The following is a 20,345-nucleotide window of genomic DNA, read 5'->3' as shown; positions in this document are numbered from 1 at the left end:
TGCTTATTTTGTCCTTTAACATTGTAACTCTCTTACTTCTGTTTATTAAAAATATGTAATTAACAGCTCTATGCTGAAAATTCTGTTTTTGGAGACTGTGGACAGGGTGTTAGTCCTGTTTGGGTAGATACAAAATGAATGTAAAATCACACCAGTGCTACGCTTTCATGTGACCAGGCATATGTGCTATGCCAGGCAATGCTACTCAGTGCTGCTTGGGAGAAAGTTTTGACACTTCAGGAAAGATTTGAAGAAGAAGAAACTTTGTAAAGCAACATTTACATGTTTTTTTTTTTTTTCCACAGCATGAAACTGGTTCTGTTGAAATGTTTGAACACCTGATCACTTCCAATAAACTAGAAAAAGTCATGGAATCTTATGGTCTTGTCCTGGAGGAAGATATGAACTTTATTAAGGAACAAATAGGAGGGCCTATAGATGAAACCACTTGTGAAAAATCGGTGAGTCAATGTACTGCTTCTGTGGATATTCCTATAAATGTTTTAAATTTTACTGAAAGGGAATATAATTTTTGCTTCTCTTTTATATATATATATATACACACACACACACACACACACACACACATATATTTTTGTGAAATCCTGAGAATCCTGGCATGAAATACTCTAGAGAAGTGTAGTGTTATTTCTTAGAGTGCTGGCCTTAGGTCGTAGCTTCACTAAGTTATGCACTTGCATCATCCTGTGAAGCTCTTGCCTCAAAGTCTTAAGATTAATCTTTTAAAAAAAAATGTTGTTTATATGTAGTAAACTTAAGTTACTGTAACTAGATTGGTGGAACTGAATTTTTAATAGGTATCTTAAATGACCAGATTAGGATAAATCCAGCCTGTTTATTGGAAGCACTGAAGGTAGTGCTGATGGGAGATTGTGTTTTTAAGTGGCCATATGAAGAAAACATGGAGATAGTTTAGAGTAACAAGCTGATAATGAATAAGAAGACTGAGAACTGGCAGAAATGAGGCAGGGAGCAATGAAAGCATTGCCCAAGTGCATGAGTAGAGCCAGAGCCACATTGGCTTTGTAGATGGTAACAAAATGTTTGGATTTATTGCAGTAGGAAATGCAGAAGAAGTATAAGAGTTGAAGAAATGTGTTGCCTCAAGAGGCGATGAAGAAGAGATCATAATTAATTCTCTATGTTTGAAGTCCTCTCTTCTCACTTTACACTTTACAGCTGTTGTCATCTCTTCAAGAACACCCATTCAGTTCCTACCAAATTAAAGAACTCCTCAATGGGTGACCTCTGTCATGACAATCTGGTCCTAATCAGCACTTGCATGTTGTCTCAAAGAAATCACCCGCAAATGTTAGCACTTACCCATTATTTTCTGCTGTATTAATGTATAGTGCTCCTGTGTGTTTTGGAAGTCTCTGATGACAACATAGGGAATTTAGCATAGTAATATTCAGTTTGAGATCTTATGGAAGAGGATATTTATTTATAAAGTCTCTAAGTTGATTTCACCCTCTTACACTTATTTGCTCACAGATCTCATTCACTCACACTGTCACACTCAACTACTCACAAACACCAAGACGCATGTGTCCGAATAGTCTGGGCACTGGCTGTTGAATCTTCATTCAGTCTCTGGGGTTCTTCTTGACTGGTGACAACAAACTAGATTTTGCACAGATCTTTTATACCCTTTGAGTCATCACGTGTTATGAGGTGGTCCTTTGCCTCAGAAAGTTGCTGCTTCCATAGATCTTAGGCCAGGTTGTTACCCATTGTCTTCTTTTTCTTGTCTGAATTGTATGCCTGTTTTCCGGTGGGATAATAGGAAAAGGAATGGTATACATGGTATGCGGCAAACCTCTTGTGATCCTCCTGGTGTTAGGATGCAGGGTCTTCCGCTGACAGTCATTTGTGCTGTGGTCTTATCAGAGTACAGGCTTATCTGCTGACGAGTTGTCTGTGCTATGATATTATCAGGTTGCAGGCCTTTTGGTCTTGACGTAAAGAACTCATTCTTCAATTTTGTTGCTGAGAACATTGTGCAGTAGCAGAGTCCTTTGTTGTTGGTGCAGGCTATTCTTTAGAATAGGAATTCTTTGCAGAATTTCAAAGCTACTTTGTGGCAATGTTTGTATAATTAAAGAATGCTTACATCTGCAAGAGGGTAATGGTTATGTGCAACTCGTGTTTTACAACAGTTTTGAAATTCATTTCGCGTTTGGCTCATGGCTGCATTGGTCTTCAACTGTGGGTTAGTAGTTTAAGCAGCTGGCTGTTTAGGCAATTTTTATTTATAATAGTTTTAAAATAATTATTTATATATGTTCTAGAAAGTTCTACAGTTGATTGCAGAAGACTGCAAGACAGTGATATGTTTGGAGGTTTAAATAATTCCCTGAGAGTTTAAAAAAAAAAAAAAAATCCAGTCTTTCCCCTTCTTAATTGCTACCCATTGGTTTCTCCCTTTTAAAAGTTCCTTTGCTTTAGCAGAATGGGAAATGAAATACTTGTATACATGTTCTTTTATTCTTTCTGAAGTTCTAGGAAGTTGGCTTATTAAGCCCTAGTTCTGGTTTTCTAATGCCCAGCTTAGCTTCAAAAGCTCTTTTATTCTTTTTGTGTTCTTTGATAACTCAGTGTTGGATGTCTATTACAGGCAAAATCAAAATGTATTGCTACTATTTGTGAAAAATTGTTCTGACATTGTTTGTATGTTTTAATTCATTATTATTTCTGATTTTTTTTTTCTTGACTCCCTTGTTATTAGTGGCCCTACCTTGGTCGACGAAAGGAGAAAAGTTTCCTTTATGAAATAGTAGCTAACAAAAAAAATGGCATTGATGTTGACAAATGGGATTATTTTGCAAGGTACAAATTTTATGGTTTCTGTTTTTATTAAATTCCTACTGAAACAATGCTACTACACTTACAGTAAATATGATCTCATTGTTAAATGCTCTCTGTGGAATATTTTTAGGGATTGCCATCACCTAGGAATCCAGAATAATTTTGATTATAAACGATTACTTAAATTCACTCGGGTCTGTGAAGTAAAAAATCAGAAGCATGTCTGTACCCGTGACAAGGTAAGCAGTACGTGTGAACTGAGGAAATGCTCAGCAATAAAAGACATGACAGACATAGCAGCATACTGAAAAATGTGATGTGTGAAGCCTGTCTTAGGTAGTGTGGTATAGCTGTGAATTGGATTGCATGGGGGAATGCAGGGAGTTGCCTGCTGGGCACTTCATACTAAGGAAGAGGAACAATTTGCTCCTGCTCTGTGAGGTGGTGTTGAAAGTAACAGGTTTAAGGAAAGGAGGAACAGAGCAAACTTCAGTTTGCAGGGTTTGTGATGAGCCCTTCCAAGGGAGACTCTATAAAATCCTCAGCTATGTGTTATCCTGCTCAAAATCTTCTGAACACGAGGTGAATGTGGCCTTGGAGAGGTGCTTTTACAGGAGCACGAGGTCTTGTTCTCTGCCCATCTGGTATGTCCCGACTATTTGGGTTCATTGACAAGTTTCTGCCTTCTCATGGTTTGAATCTATTTCAGAATTGATAAATTGTGAAAAATACCTGTTCTGATGTATGCTGCAAATGAAAGGAGTCTGTTCCTTTGCTTCCTTGATTGTTTTATTTCTCCAATTGAAACAGGATCAAAAGTAAAAGGTAACTGGGTTTTTTTGATTCAGGAAGTTGGAAATTTGTATGATATGTTCCACACACGAAATTGCCTGCACCGGCGAGCATACCAGCATAAAGTTGGCAACATCATTGAAATAATGCAAGTATTATGCTTTCTTTTTATTGCATACCATTTATTTTAAATTATTGAAACTGTGTATACATTTGGAATATTCAACTAATCAATAAGCTGTCATGTGTAATAAAAGCCACTGGTCTATTCAACCTGATTTTTATTATGGCAATATTCAGTGCTGGAGTATTGTGGAGGCTGTGAATAATAAAAGAGAAGGGGACAACAACATCCTTCCACATGAAAATCAATTAGAGGCAAGTTACTAAAACCCTGAAGAAACATTTCACTAGGTTGTGCTTATGCTGTTATAATTGCTGACAATGAAAATTTAATTTGCAGATAAAGATTGTCAGCTCAAACTGACTATTTAGTAGAGCAAGATTACCAATAGACTAAAGCAATGAGCAAGTTTACTGCAGCTCAGCTGAGATCTGTGTCTTTGCGTCTATGTAATGCCACAGCAGAAATTGGTCAGGACCATCTCAGTTGGCTGCCACATTTGTACCTCTCTTGTGGATGTCTGTAAATATGTAGAGGTTTCCCTATAGCATTATTCCCTTTACTTTTCTTCAAAAGCAGAAATGCTAATATCCCCAAATGTTTTTTCATGATGAACTTGGCTGCTGAGTAACCATCTGTTAAGTTTAGAAAAAAGGAGTGCAGGAGATCACACAGTACAGGAATCATTCATGACTTCTTTCATTTCATAGTTTTTGGTTCATGGTTTAGTGATCCTCAAAAGCAGTCAGTTACACTCAGGCTAAAAATCCTAAGGTTTAGTAGGACCTAAGTGTGAGTAGTGAAACATCATAGAAATTTTGTTCTTGGCTTACTGTGATTTTAGCAGTCTACCCAAATCAAAACACAAGCTGTAAATGACAGCAAGAGATACAGGGGACTTCAGAACTTTTGCTCATCTTTAGAATGTCAGTTTTTAGTCAATTTTTAAGCACTTCTTTGCACCTGAAGAAATACTGCACGTTCATGACGCTTTACCTTTACAAGCTTTGTGTTCATGCAGTTAACTCCTGGAGCAACTAGTCTGTCCAAGGATATGGTCATCTGTGATGTAGTCTCATTGCGGTTGACTGACCATGTCACTGTCTTGTAGGGTTCTGCAATCAACTAAGCAATATTAAGATCACAGTCTGAAGCAGAACCAAGTGTACTTCCTGATTCGTTGAAATAAAGTTAAGGCTTGATCCAAATCTGCTTTCAGTAAATAGAAAGATTCTTTATTGAAATGTGCAATGACAACATGGAGGTAGGAAATGTTGCAGTGGGATTGGGTTCTGCTGTATGCTTGAACTACAGTTTCATTTATTGTCTTGTATTTATAATATACTGAATCATTTCTTTTCTGACTCTTAAACAATAAGATGCTTCAAAATGAAGCTTTTCTTAAGTCTTAATTTTGTCTCAAAATAGGATTACAGAAGCCTTTCAAAAAGCAGACCAGTTTTTTAAAATAGAAGGCTCTAAAGGAACACCCTACAGAATTTCTACAGCCATGGAGGATATGGAAGCCTACACTAAGCTAACTGGTATGAGGTCTCAGTAATTTTTTTTTGTTTTGTTTTAAGTAAAAGAACATGAGTACCCACTAGAATGGGGAATGTTTTTTCCTGTTTGTACAGCTGTTGGCGTGTGAATCTGGTCTATGACTAGGACTCTGAAATACTGCTTTTATAAACAGATGGGAGTCAGATCTTGACCATCATATCTCTGTGCTCTGATATCTTGCTGGGAAACTAAAACCTTCCAGTTTAAATAGCTTTTGTTTGTACTTCTAGAGAGAGAGAAGCAGCAGCTTATGATGTTCTGCATGCATTGAAATCCAGATTATTGCAAGAGTTGCTGTCTGAAGGTCATACCTGTGCCCCAATTTTGTTGTACTTGTCACAGGTGGGATACAAGTCAGCTCTGAGTGATACTCTGTCTAGTTACTTCAAATGGAGGAGTACTGTATGCCCATTATACTGGGGAACTAACTAAGGTTCCTAAGGGCTCTGATAACATCTGATTTGATTGGTGTTTTAAGACATTGCTACACTGCTAGCAAATGCAACATAAAGAAAAGAGACTTTACGAACAACTTGGTTCACTACATAAAATTTCTGCTTGCTCTGCCAAGAGCTCATCAGAATTGTTCTTGCAGGGTAAGTATGCAGAGCAGCAACCTGCTTAAAGGCGTGCGGGGATGTCCAACATGATTCCAGAGTGAAGCAAATGAGCTGATGCTCATTGTGGTGGCTTTCTGTAAATATACTCTGACTCTGCTGGCGCCCACTTCTTGAGATCTGGGTCAGCCTTGTGAGCAGGAAACACTGAAATTACTGAATTCATGATAACTGGCATGAGTTGTGTTGTCTCTCCTGTTGTGCAGTTCACCTGCTTCTCACTACCTGGCATTTTGGTTTTGCCTCCCTCTCCTGCTCTTCACTGTGGAGCACACCAGTGTTCCTCTCTTCAGTGCTGTGGCATCCCCTCACCACCTTCTTGCAGCATGGATGATGGAGGCCAGTATGGGCATGGCAAGCCCTGCTACACTGAAGGTTTTTTGGTGAGGGAGACTGAAGGGCAGAGGATGCTGCCGACCCTGCTGATGGGTGCCCCCAAGGGCTGGCAGCCTGTGAGCTACAGCTACGAGGATTCCCAAGGCATCTTTCTTGAGTGGCAAGGCAACTTTCCTGAGTTTCCATCATCAAGCCTTAACTGGGCAATGGAGGGACTTGTGCATTTTTATCTTCGGCCTGTGGTCAAGGTGACAGAGGCCAAGGGCACTATTGCAGAGGGCTCTGCATGCCTTAATCTGTGTCATGCTAAGGGCTTTCCTTTTGCAATCCTTTCTTAGCAGCAACAGCCACGTGCAGCCTGACCACAGACCTGCTGTGTTGAGCTGGTGAAGGGGCTGCACAGAGTGCTGAGATGAGGAACTGCCTGCTGTCTGGTGTTGAATGAAGTGGGGACCCTTCTCTAATACAGCCTGCCTCTACCCCTGGGGAAAAGAATTGCCTGGCTTGGAGTGGGAGTAACTTTTGGGGAGCATGAATTGCAGTGTTGGGCCACAGAAAGCCAGGCAGAAAGGCAAGAGTTCTTTGTGGACTGCGATCTAGTTCTCTGTGGGCTGTTTGCTGTCTGCTCTGCCAGAGCAGCTGTGCTGGGCAAGTTAGTGCCAGGGCCCTGCTGTAACTTCAGTACCTGGCTGAGAATGCTGCTGTGGACAGAGACACCAGGACTGTCCTCTGCCACATGCCTCTTGCAGTCTGCAACAGCAGAGAGCTGAACATCACCGCTGCTGCCAGGGCTATTCTGTTCAACAAGGAGAGTTGGACTTTACAGTAAAACTGAAGGATGAGGGAAATATCCCGACTTCAGATATAGCAGTGGCCTATGAGGGAAGAATATGTTCTCCTGTTCTTAAGCTGAGATACTTCCTTCCCTGCTGCCAGTGGCTGCGACCTGAGGACTTCTGAGAGGACAGCAGGCTTGTATTTACTGGTCCATGATGAATGATTCTTCTGTGAAACTGTCCAACTGCCTTTTGGACCTGTGTAAACAGTAAACTTCTGTGATGTTCCTCAGCAGTGATTTCCGCGGCTTTCCTCCATGTTGGATAAAAATCTACCTCTAGTTTTTGAATCTGCAGTCTCTTGATTCAACAGTAAATCCTAGTTTTAGTAATAGATAAGACAGCAAATAATTCCTTGTTACTGCCTTTGCACAATATATCTGTTCATAGGCTTATTTCCCCTAGGTTCTCTCTTTAAATCTGAAGAGTCCTAGTCTGTTGTTCCTTATGAAGTAATTTCATACTCTGATCAACCTTATTGTCCATGAAAATAATCCTCTGTAAAGGTGTTTTGGTAAACCTGGATCACAGCAGTGCTTATGCAGTGGGTTGGGAGCTTCTTAAGCCAACTTTGCTCTCCCAGGCAGCATGCTGTAGAACTATACTCGCTGTGCACGGCAAAGTCGCACAGATAATTCGGGCCAGAAGAATGCAAGTGCATGCACAGAGCGCACCTGTGTTGGCTGTGTGACATGTGAACAGAATCCTGACAGCAGTGGTTTCTTTAGGACAGCCAAAATTACCTTTCTGCACTGAAGCCACATCAAAAGAAATCTGTCTCTTGCTGCTCATGTTGATTGTGGGAACCACACTGCCTACTTCACTGTCATGTGGGAACAGAACGGGGGACTTTGATTGCAGCATCCAAAGCTTGAGAAATTTTTGAAGTTTAACAGAAGTATTTTTTTCATTTGTAAAATGTAGCACCCTTGTCCCAGAGCGTATTAGTGCTGGGGATGTTCTGCTGAACAGAGATTGGCTAAATGAGAACAGAAAGCAACCTCTGGTGAAATAATTAAACTTGTAAGGGTGAGAACTGAGTTAGTTTTTCAGTCAAAAACTGTTATAAATCTGTGAAAACCAAGAGTATATTCTAAGTGACTCTTCAGTTGTCAGACTAGCCTGTTGGGTCATTCTCTGAAAGTGGGTAATCTTCCTGAACCACCTGTTTTTTTGGTTTATTTAACCTTTGTCCCTCTACATGCGTTTTTGCTTTGCTTGCTGTGACACTGAAATTTGTCATATTTAACAAAAATCAATGCAACTTTGGCAGATAATATCTACTTGGAGATTCTGCACTCAAGTTGTCCAGAACTGGCTGAGGCGCGAGAAATTTTGCAGAAAATAGAGCGGCGTGAATTATACAAGTTTTTAGGAGAGACTCAGCCTGAAAAAGTGAAGGAAATTGCAAAGGTAATCTCCATTGCTGGAAGATTGAGAATTCCTTTTCTTTAAAAATGTTCTCTAAGCAGCTGACTGCGTTTTCCTCTTTTTATTTTTTTTTTCTTGACCGCCGTTCCAAATAGTGTTAAAAGCTCTCTTGCTCTCTTTACGTAGCCAAGCCATTGAATATGTTTAAGAAAAATGGGAAGTCTTTTATACAAACAGGCAGAAGAATGGCAAAAGATGGAAATTCAGAAATAGATTGTTGCAGAAATATTTCCAGAAAAATCCTGTTTTCTGGGAAAAAAAAAAAAAGTACAAAGTTGCATAAAATGCTGTTATAATCCATTGATTGAGAAGACTATTATTGTCATCTTATGTTCATTAAAATTTCAACAGAACAAGGAACATTTGGTGATATTTTTGCTTTGAATCATAATTTGCTTACTTTCGTGACTGAGAACAAACATCAATGAATAATTTCTCAATTTCTTGGTGTTAAATTCTATTCTTGACATGAGCCTACATATCTTTTTTCAGTGTTTGCCTTTCAAATTGCTCATCAAAAATTAGTTTAAATGCTGTTGTATCTAATGTCTTATTTCAGAATGTTATATTAGAGCTGATGTTACTTTTGATGGTTCAGCTTTTCTTGTAGTATGTTACGAAATCAACAGTTAACAACCTCTGAACTTCAGCTATGATGCTGAAATTTTCCGTGCTGAATTTCCACAAGTGGCTGAACATATTTGGAAGGTTTTAATACAAATAATTCAGCTTTTTTGTTTTGTTTTGTTTTTTAAAGAACAAGGCTAGAAAAGGACTATTAGATACTTTTATTTCTCTGTTCATCTTATCTTTTGAAGAGAGAGTTGGTTTGGGTTCTTTATCTTAGCCAAAGGAGTGTTAAGAGATGATACAACTTTTTCTGTACTAAAAAAAAAAAAAAAAAAAAGGAAAAAATATTGAGGAAGAAGGAAAAAGTCTTCAGACATGCCAGCATAATATGAAAAGGCTATACATTGATTGCAAAGTTTCTGTCCTTCTGAGGAGAAATTTAGGACAGTCTACCAAATTAGGAAATGAGCAGGAATATAAACTGTGTAAGTTCCACCTTTAAATGGTTCCTTTTAGAAGCTTAATTAATGAAAAGGAAAACTTTCACTTGGAAAATCCAGCCTGAGACATTGAATCTTTGGGTATCTGGTATGTTGTTGCTTTGAAAGAAAACTGGATCACTGCTGGTGCTATAGCAATTATATCCATCCAATGTTTTGCAGCTTCTGATGGTCAGGCGGGGAGGGGAGAGGAGAGGAGGGAAGGGGATTCGTTCTTCTCTTGGTGCATGAGTTGTCTGTTGTAGGAGTGGTGGAGGCTTGACTTCCTCTGCAGCACTGCAGATGGGCAATGACTAGATAGGATATAGCTGTGTCCGTTCTGCTATTTAAGAGACTGCAAAGCCATTATGTTTTGTGATCCCCAAACTAGCCAGAGCTTAGAGTGAGCATCCCAAATAGCTAAAGAATTTTAAAATTCAAATCGAAGTTTCCAGTCAATGTGAACTAGAATAGGTAACTTAAGCAAACAAACAATAAAATGGAGAGCATTTATAATGATATAGAATACAAATAAAAGAGCTTGTTAAAAGGCTGCCTCCCACTAATTGTGTCCTGGCAACAGCCTCCTGGCAATTCTTTCCTCTAGGTTTGCTCTCAGTCTAAACTTTTCTTTGGCTTCTTGAGTCAGGACAAACTGCACGTACACTTCAGCCTTGTGACGTGTGAGATTCCCTGCTCTTCTCAGCAGTCTCTCTGTCTGTGCTATGGACATATTCACTGCTTGTTAAATTCTCTCCCTTCTGTATCACTCTCCTGGATGCTCTGTGCTGCGCTCAAACCCTTTTTACCGTTGAGTCTGAGTTGCTCCCAGGAAATCTTCCTTGAGCAAATTTCATCTTGCCCAGAACGTAGCAGCCCTAGACAACGGTGAATAGGCAACCTTCTCTCTCCTACCCAGCCACAGCCTTTTAAAGACACCTTATATATTACCATAAACAACTACTCTCCATCACACTTTGTTTCTATGCATTGGATTAGCCTAGCCATAAGGAAGGAATATTCTCTTAGATCTAGAAACAAACCAACTCCTTGTGGGTTTCCACCACCTTCTCTTGAGGTGGATAAAACTCCCCTTCAAAGCTTGTCTAGGAGTTTGAGGTTTTTTTTCTTCTTTTTTTTTTTTATAGTATTATATTACTGGTCTTGTTTGTCTCTTTTGCTCTTTTATTTTTCAATGTACAGATTTGTTTATACTACAGGTATAAAAATTTTGTTACAGGGTGAGAGTCTGCAGCCCTTAGTTTAAAAAAAAAAAAAAAGTTCAATAAAAATATTTAGTCTTAAAATGTGGAGAGCTTAGTTGCAAAACATGTTTGTGTTGGTAAATGTTTGCTTGAAGGTACTTTTTGCTGCTTTTGTGAAAATGTCAACATCCTGGATAGCAGGGCAGACTTCTTTCACTCCTTTCTTCCCATCAGGCATAAAACTCTTCCTCCAAAGGCTGACAGTATTGGGATATTTTCAATTATATAACCTTGTTTTGTTTAGTTTTTAAAAACTGGTAGAAAACTTTATGGTCATCTAAAGTATAAAAGGATTAAAACAGTCAAACTGCTTAAAAAAAAAAGCCCTCTGAGCTATGAAGAAATGAAAACTTTGGCTGAGTGCCATGTTTTGTTGCCCAGGTCTGGACCTGATGGTGCATAAATATAATTTGAGTTGTTGTCTCTTTTCAGGATGAATACGATGGCCTGTCAGAAGAAATTGCTAATTCCAAGCCTGAAAAGAACCCTCCATCTGTAGAGCCAAAGGCTGAAGATTTCATAGTTGATGTAAACATCTTTCTTTTCAGGGCGAGCTTAGAGTAAAAATTACTCGGTCACAGAAAGCTTTGTATGCCATAGTGAAAATCTGAAACATTTCAGTTTCAAAGTTTAAAATAAATAAATAAATAGCCTCATAACTTGAACAGTTAGAGCAGCATGTCCAGAAGTTCAAAGCTCAAGGCTTTGAGAGCAATGAGCTTCCCTTTTGCAGTGTTTTGCTGCAGAGGGCCTGGTGATGTGGCTCTCCCTAGGGTGTGCATTGCCTTGCACAGGTCAGAGGCTTCAGGCAGCTTCATAAGAGATTGTCCTTGGACAATCTATGTTCCCAGTGACTGTGCAGAATGTGTTCTCCTGTGATTGTCCTCGTTCTGAAAAGGAAAGGGAAAACCTTTGGTTTTTAGCACACAAGTGTTAAAGGTCACAATCTAGGAACCACTGCTGTGGGCATGTTTCTGAAGGCCAGTCAACTGTGCCTAAGCGGTAAGATAGTGGGCACAGTGACTTCCAAAATTCTGGTATTTCACACCTGATGCATGAACCTGTCGGCAGTTATTCCCAGGTTTTTGTCTTGTGCGTAACGCGTCTTGGTGCCACAGCTCAGTATCTCCCCAAGCAGTGGTGGGAAGGAGCCCATAACAGAGCAGAGGATTTGAGCATTGTGCAAGTATCTAATAGCTTAAACCCTTTTCTGAATTAATTCTGAGAAGAGCTAGTGAATGGCTTTGTATAGAGTACTTCACGCATCACTTCTAAAGCTCTCATATTGAAGATTCACTTCAGGCTGGGTGAAATTATAGCAGTTCACGTAGCTTTAAAGTAGGTAGCTGTACTTTTCCTTGTCTCATGTAAACTGAAGTCATGGGGAAGTGGGTTATTCTCCCTGCTGACTGCAAAACTGTTGGTTACCAAGTGGATATAAATTATGTCTTACCACCTCATGTTTAAAATCTTAAGCTCTACTGCTGCCTCAATATATAGTAGGGTTCAGAAAGACTTAGACTGGCCAGGGAACAGCACGTTCCCGTTGTTTGAAATTGGAATGTTTCAGAGTGCAACTGGGAGGTGGTTGGTGCAAATGCGCATGTCGACTTGGCAGTTTCAGGGAGAAATATGGTGGAAGAAAAGATTTAAAAATACCAATATCAGATTATTTTACTAAGTAAACGTTTGTTAATTACAGTTTTATTTGGTTACTGTCATTTACAGAAATATAATGCATATCTTTGTATATTTATTGTACCAAAACTAAGGACGAACATTAACAAATGCCATTTTATTTGTTTCTCATGCAAGGTTATCAGTATGGATTATGGAATGAAAGAACAGAACCCCATTGATAATGTTCTCTTCTATTGCAAAGCTGATCCTACCAAGGCAGTGAAGATCAGTAAAGAACAGGTAGTCTTTATTTTCCTCACCTGGCTTCTGAAGGGCATCTTTTTACAGTTTGTGATGTCAGCGATTACCTTTCTTTGTGGTAGTTCAGCTGTCTGGAGATGTGATGGGTGGGTGTTACATATGAACAGTGTTTAACTTGTATAGGCTTGAGAGTCTTACAAAAATTTAATTCTTTTGGATAAAGCTCATAGGCTTATAGTGGGATATTTCTTAGTGTTTTCAATTTGTATTTAGATGAAGAAATTGAAGTTCAGTGGACTCTAGATTCCAAGAGAGACTAAAGTTTATTTCTTTTTTATTGCAAAGGTCTCGAAGCTTTTACCTGAGACTTTTGCGGAGCAGGTTATTCGGGTTTATTGCAAAAATCAGGATCCAGATACTGTTTCAGCTGCAAAACAGTATTTTATTCAGTGGTGTATAAGGAGGGATTTCACCAAACCACAGGTAACAAATTCATGCTATTTTCTTGTTCTTGGAGCTTTTCACCTTGGTCTGTAAACTTGCTATTTCATTAAATGTCTTGGGATTCAGGCCTTGTCTTTGTGGCAGAGCTGCTTCCCAATAACATACCTTCTGTTTTTATTGTGGCTTGCATCTAGGCACACTTTAATTTCACTGGAACAGTGATTTGATTTGTATTGATTTAACTTAAATGATTTGAAAAGTCATATTTTATAACAAAATTAGTGTCCACATAAACACTCACTAGTTCTTTGATGCAGGTTGCCTCATACAAAGGCTTAAAACACCACAGAGATTAAAACATCTAAGGAAGAGGTCAGATGAGTTCCTCCTGTTGCTTTGCTGCTTTTCCTTCCATGTTCACCAGCTGTCAAATTCCCTGCTCTCCCAGGACATGTATTATCAGCCCATTGGGTCTGAGTTAGAGTGCAGAATCTCTGGAAAAACAAGATTGCAAGGCTCTATTCTCTGGGGAACTAATCAGTAGAACCCGAGTACTTGGGAAGGCCTTGTCTGTTCTCTTTGTTTCTTCTTCTGGTCAAATCTCAGAACATTCAAGTTACCAGGTGTGAGGAAGAGGGCATGTTAGAGCTGATATGAAGTTATTCCTTTTGCACAGTGTGAGAGCTATCCTGGCAGGTAAAACTGAAAGCCTAAAGTCCATATGTCTTGCTTTGCATTCTTCCTGCCAAAGGTGGTGAAGAAGCCTGTAAACTGGTGATGTGTGATACCGTATCCCCATCGTGGCCCTCTTACAGAAAGCTGGGGGCCTTCATCTAGTAAAATTATTATATGCTGATACTTTCAGTATATCCATCATGGTTGGGAAGCAGTTATGGTTATATCAAGTAAGCTTTTCTCACTAGAGAATGCTAACGGAGCCACTCTGCAAGGTGCACGAACTGTCAGATTTCTAAACTTATGGTGGGTCTGCTGTTAGATTTCTCCCCTAATGGTTCATTTTAACTTTTGTTCATCTAATATTCATACCACAAAAAGGAATAGCTTTCTTCAGTTCCATGTGCTTTTCCAGATGTCCTGCTCTGTGCGGGATCAAGTCTGAAAATGGAGGGGGGGGGGGGAAAAGCTTCTATTAAAGTCTTCAAGTTGCTTAACAAATGCGGTGTGAACAATTTCTTCTGTGAACCATGTATGTTTCCTTTCCACCGAGTATGTTAATATCCCTGACTTTGCATCTTATTTTCCAGAGACACTTGCAAGTCTCATTCAGGGAAAGAGCTACACCCTCTGAAATGAAAATACAGTCAGTAAATTAGTGTTCTTGTTTGCTGGGCCTACAGCTGTAGGCATGAACAATTTGTTTTAAGGCTTATTCTTACATAAATAGTTCTGGTGTCTGTCCTTTGAGAGCAGTTAATTTCAGAAGGGCTTTTTACAAATGGATCAAGTAATAGGCTTTCTCTGCTTGTAGCATCCATGTGTCATAGTGATTCTATCCTACAACCACAATCTACTAGTTCAGGGATATATATCTTGCAGACTGTGGGACATATGCAACCTGCCAGGGCAGTCCCATCAGCTTGTTTTCCAGGTTTGCAGTGCTTGAACATTAGATTAACCTATGTATCTGAGAATGGTAAGCACCACTGACTAGACCATACCAGTTACTCTACCAATGTTATATACCTTAAGACAGTGAAAGGCACATCTGAACACCTACCTCTAGCAAACTGCAGCAGTCTTGAATGAGATTCTGTGGGAAATTCAGAGCAAAAGCTTACATTAATGTTTCCAGTTTGTATACCAATGCCCAAAATACAAGCCTGCTGATTTTCCTGAATTTGCTGGTAGTAATTTAGGAAGAAGTGAACTGTGAGTGATTAAGGCTTCTCAGATATGGGGTGGAAGGTTTTCCCCACCAGATATTACCACTGACTACAGCAGTTCCCATTTCTGGGAAGCACAGTCTTCAATAAACATTGATATACTATGCTTCTAGGACCTTGGATTTATTTTTCCTATTAAGTCTGACACTGAGACTCTTTCCCCTCACTTAGGATAGAAAGCAAAAGATAATGTACTATTGCTAATATTTTCTGACTTTTAATGATAGGATGGTGATGTGGTTGCCCCTCATCTAACTCCAATGAAAAAAAGCTGGAATAATACGCAAGAGGATGAATGCAGAACAGCTTCAGAATCCAGCTGCAAGCAAAGGCTTCCTTTTGATAAGTAATACTTTTCCTTTTGCACTATTCAGTCTCCTTCTTCAGAAGATGGGTAGTCCTGAGTAGCAACTTACTTAAAAGCCAATTTGATGGACTGTAAAAAATTTACAGAACAATGCAGTAATGCATTTTACAATACAGCATATGTACAGTTTGTTTTAATGTAGACACTTTAACTAAGTGCATATTCAAAATGGACTTTTGAAAATGTAACAAATAGCCTGTTGCAGCAGAAAAAAATCAGTTCTCATTTTTTTTGAATGTATTGACACTTTGTAGCAAGAGAAACTTAAAAAAAAAAATTGAAATTCACCATAATTACAAGAAGTGCTGAAGACATTACTGCTTCTCCTGATACTGATTTCTTCTTAAGGTAATTGTAATGTTGCATGAACTAGTAGATAAACTTCAGCTCAGTTCTTTGCAGTACCTGAGGAAGAGAGAAGTGTAAGTATGCTTCTCAAAATACAGAGAGATAATAGCACTTTGAAACAGCCATAGATGGCATCTTCAAGAACAATAAAACATACTTTGTTTAATTAAAAAAGTTGGGGGTGGGGGGAAGAGAGTTCTTTTTAATAACCAAAGATTACGTTTCTGGAATTAAAAAAGGTGATGAAGATGCAGTCCTCTTGCTATAAAAGCAACCATGCAATTTTTATTGAAGTAACAATGCATTTCAGCAACAGACAGCCTTTTATTGTTTTTATAGTGTATTTTTGATACATTGAATGTTATATTTTTACTGCTACACTGAACTACAAAAACTACCCCAAACTTCCATTCTTTGAGCACTTGCAGGAAAGCAGAGCTACCTGAATGTGAGTCAAAGCATGTGGACATGCGCACAATTCTTAGCATGGCTAATTAGTCCCAGAAGGATGCTGCACACGGCTCTGCTCCTCCTTGCAACCAAGTGCACTTTGTATCTGCATTACACTGTACTAGGTAGACAGACCCTTCATTAATTCCTTCATTCTTGCATCCTTTGTGTTTTGTGACTTTGTGATTGCTGTTCCTGTGTGGGTTTTTTTTGTTTTTTTTTTTGTTTTTTTTTTTTTGTTCTCTCTCCCATGTAGAATTATAAGGGTTCTTACAGTTTCCCTTATTGGTGATACTAATGTGAGTGTTGCTAAATGACTGTCCAGTTGAAAAAGTAAATGAGGAAGACCTTTTTCCTCTTATCTTTTACTCAGGTCTCAAACGTTCTTTTTAAAGGCTGCTTTCATTAAATAAAACCCAAATGCTTGAAAAAGCCCGCCATCAAAACTAAAAATACCAAGCAAAATGTTCTGTAATGCTGAGAAGTTGGACTGAGTTTTAGACTCTTATAACATCTATTAAAAAAAAAACACAACAAGTTCAGCATTTGATTTTGGCAGTCAAGCATTGATAACTAGGTTGGTTTCTAAAACTGACACAGTGGGAAGTCATTATAAGAGAGAACTTCATAACTCTTTTCATATCTTATTACATTTCCTCTGCCCTTTTTATTGTGGCAACTTATAGCTGTTCGGCAGAGGTAAAGAGAATGAGTATTCAACTACTTATTCAGATTTAATTTGATGAAAAAAACCCAGAAATTGTTTTGCATTCTGCTGCTTACTTATGAAATTGTGCTTATCTATTTAAGGGGGATGCTGTGCAGCCTCTGCTGTTCATATCTTTAATGGTGTTTCATATCTACTGGTGTACCATGTAGCTTCTATTGCAAGATATTGTTACCTCTTTAAAAGCTTAGAAAGAACTTTTTATTATGCTTCAACAAATAACATCCTACAGTGAAGGCATTTATCTCCCTTATCTACATGAAATCAAGTATTTACTTGTTCGAATAATGAACATTTTCTTATTGTTGCTTGGGTTTGTTTTGAAGCTGTTCTAAAAGGTGCACTTTATGTTTGGGAAAAGCTTTTTGCTTATGTTAACCATGTGTTTCAGAAATTTGTACATAAATGTATCGGATGTTAACTTCTGAGACAGCATTTCTTTTTCTCAAACATGTTAATCTGAGCCTCTCTGGACTAAAAATAAACTTATAAACAATGATTTTATTATTCTTTTAATGAATTGCAATGTGTGAACTTTATTATTAAAAACGGTTATCTTACTGCATAGTTATAAATGGCTAGCAACCAAATGTACTCCTAGAGGACAAATGCAGTTCTGTGGAGGTGCTTCTCTGCGCCTCTACCAGATCTTCCAGCTCTTGAGTGAATGAAAATTAAGAAACCACCTCCAAGTACAGGGCAAATAGTAATTGAAGGGGAGCCAGTTCAGCTGTAAGGTACCACAGAGTGTGTGTGTGTGTGGGCGGGGGGGAGGTCAGAGTCCCATACTCTCTGACCAGGTTCTTTTAGATATTCTACACATGGAGAGTATAATGCTTAATATCAAATTTTTATTATTTGAAGATATTTGAAGTTATATGGGATTTTTGATTTAGTGGAGTGGTACGGCAACATACTGAAATCACAATACAAGTGTAAGTTACACTTAGCAAAATATAGCAATTGCAATATACAGTTCAATCACAATGCAAGCGTGATCCCTGTTGCCGGTCTCTATAATACGCTCACCGTCACAATGATGGGTGTCCCCAGTCCCCGTGAAGGAATATGTGGGTTGAAACCAGCTCAAGCCCGTTACTCTTTTCAAAATTCTTTTGCTAGTTCAGTTTTTATACTCTTATGTTGGACCGAGCCACGTATGCACTCCCTCTCATGCTGGTCTGGCTGACTCAGGGGGACATTCACACTCTTCTGATGAACTGAGGGAGAAACATTTACACCACCAGTTGAGCCACTCAGCTGTGATGCAGTCAGTTGAGCCACCCTCCAGTCCCCTTTGTGTTGAGATAAAGTCGGCTTTCAGCTGTGGTCAGTCACATCCTGCATTATTATCCATTATAGTGGTCAGGTTGTCCAACTATTGTGAAGGGGAAAAGAAGAAAAGTATAAGTGAAGAGACTGTAACTGGAATAACTGTAACCATCCTATGCCAGCATTACTGGTAGAAATATGAAATCAGCCTGAAGTCATGGAATATGTGCTGGAAACCTTGATGGAGTGTGGGGAGATTGTGAGGCAGTGCTGTAAAGGCCTGTAAAGAGGCATGGCCCATTGGGGCTTCCCAAGCATTAGAGCTTTCTTTTAGCCTTTCTTGAGTGTGTTTCGTGATGGCCTTTATCCTTTTCACCAGCCCGCGCACTCTCTTGCTAGCTCTGTGCTGTGCTAGCTTTGCTCCAGCAGTTAGTTTGGTTGTTCAGCTGCAGGAATGCTGTTCGCAGTAGGGAGAGATGAGGAGTCTGACTTTCGACCTGAGAAAGAAATCTAAATTTGCATCTTGAAAGCTGCCTGGCTACCCTGATGGCATTAATCTGCATCTCCTGTTACAATCCAGTTTGTTCTCCACTTTAGTGGCCTTTGACAGACTTTGTACCCAACCTGTCATTGCAGGTGGTGATGGTGAAGAGAAAAATTACTGTTCTGAGCATGCAAAGTACCATGAAATGTGAAGTTAGCCAAGCAGGAGCTGATCTCTCAGCAATACGCATAGATGCAGCTTAAGGACTTGCAGTATTTTTATATTTATAGTATTTATATTTACCAGATGATCTCTAGAGGTCCCTTCCAATCTCAACCATTCCGTGATTCTGTGATTTTTAATCAGATATTTGTGGTAGTATCCTGCCATGGGGCCTTTGGTGCTCTCTTGTGAAGCTGTTTACATTTTCTCCCATAGTTTGGGAGCATTCTGAAATGAAGAGTTCTGATGACCTTTGAGTGTGACCTTGCTCTGATCAGGGAGATCCCAACATTGGCACTCAGAGCTGCTAAACTGACATGACATTTTCAGCACCTCCTGTGACGGTGTGCTCCTTTCTCTCCTCCTCAACCTGACCTCCCTGTAAACAGCAGGTATGTAGGGGCTAGCTGAGCATGTGCCAACTAAGGCCCGTCTAGTATGCAAATAAGACTATGAGTCAATCATCCCCCTCCCCATAAATAGGGGGCAGCCCGGAGCCCATTGAGCTCTGCTGCACGGTAGCGGGCTGCACTGCAGAACCTCTTCTTGAGCAGGGATGCCTCTCAAGGTCACTCCTCGAGGTTGAGAGATTCCTTACCCACAACAGATCCTTGGTAAGTGATTAATAGCATGCTGAACTTTTGCGAACTTCACGAAACTTTGCTGAGTTATATCTCTGACTAATTGTGTACATAATTCCTTAGACATAAACAATTGACAAAGTCTGGGACTAGGACTGGATTCAGCCGCACCTAGGCTCCTCTCTGAAGGAGTTTAGAAAGCAAGGGGGTCCAGTCTGAACCTCGTGACTCAACGGGAGGGTCTCCGTTGCGCACACATCTGACCCTGTCCTTCATGCAGTAAATAACTGAGCGAACCTTGCCAATTGAACCTCGTTAAATTGTTCTTATTCACGACTGAACTTTGTTAAGTCGCTGTCTTACTGCAATAAATGTAGTGCTGCTTCCCTCTTACGAGTGAAGTGCATCACTCCTTTTGCGACTCCTCCCTTTGAGCCTACTCTTACCACAAGCCAAAATGAAACTGGTTTTGGAAGCAGTTTTGGTTTAGTGTGTTCAGAACTTTGTACAGTGGAGGATAGGGCAATTTCTCCCCATGCCTCAATGATCATCAATTTACCCATTGTGTTTTAGTACCGTAGTGCATAACATTCTCTTGATGTTTTCCAGACAGCAGATACATGCACTGAGCCTACGCTGATTGCTTCTTCTGCAGCACTGGGATTACCCAGGCCAAGGAGAGCACATTTTCCTCATGAACAGCAGCAGGCTGCCAGAGGTGCAATCAGCTTGCTGGCAGGGTTACTGTAGGGCCAATTCTGCCCAAAGACCTTGGCAATTTTGAATAGTCCTGGGCTCATCGTGTTTCAGTGGATGAGAGCTC

The 20,345-nt window shown here is 39.6% G+C and overlaps 1 protein-coding gene across 2 annotated transcripts in view; it reads left to right on the top strand.

Moving 5' to 3' along the window:
* The window catches only part of SAMHD1 (SAM and HD domain containing deoxynucleoside triphosphate triphosphohydrolase 1), a 29,446-nt gene extending 11,984 nt beyond the window's left edge, over nt 1–17,462 (top strand). For both annotated transcript variants that reach the window (XM_026070735.1, XM_026070736.1), the window contains exons 6-15: nt 306–461; nt 2,750–2,850; nt 2,960–3,068; nt 3,678–3,769; nt 5,174–5,289; nt 8,371–8,510; nt 11,275–11,370; nt 12,658–12,762; nt 13,069–13,206; nt 15,299–17,462. In XM_026070735.1, the coding sequence (XP_025926520.1) occupies nt 306–461; nt 2,750–2,850; nt 2,960–3,068; nt 3,678–3,769; nt 5,174–5,289; nt 8,371–8,510; nt 11,275–11,370; nt 12,658–12,762; nt 13,069–13,206; nt 15,299–15,421 (1,176 nt within the window). In that variant the 3' untranslated portion in view covers nt 15,422–17,462. The remainder of the gene's footprint in view (nt 1–305; nt 462–2,749; nt 2,851–2,959; nt 3,069–3,677; nt 3,770–5,173; nt 5,290–8,370; nt 8,511–11,274; nt 11,371–12,657; nt 12,763–13,068; nt 13,207–15,298) is intronic.
* Nucleotides 17,463–20,345: the final 2,883 nt, after the last annotated feature.

The sequence above is a fragment of the Apteryx rowi genome, unplaced genomic scaffold (genome assembly GCF_003343035.1).
Source record: "Apteryx rowi isolate R43461 unplaced genomic scaffold, aptRow1 scaffold_318, whole genome shotgun sequence".
NCBI classification, from domain to species: domain Eukaryota; kingdom Metazoa; phylum Chordata; class Aves; order Apterygiformes; family Apterygidae; genus Apteryx; species Apteryx rowi.
Note: the sequence above shows the minus strand (reverse complement) of the source record. Positions and strands in the feature narration are given on the sequence as shown.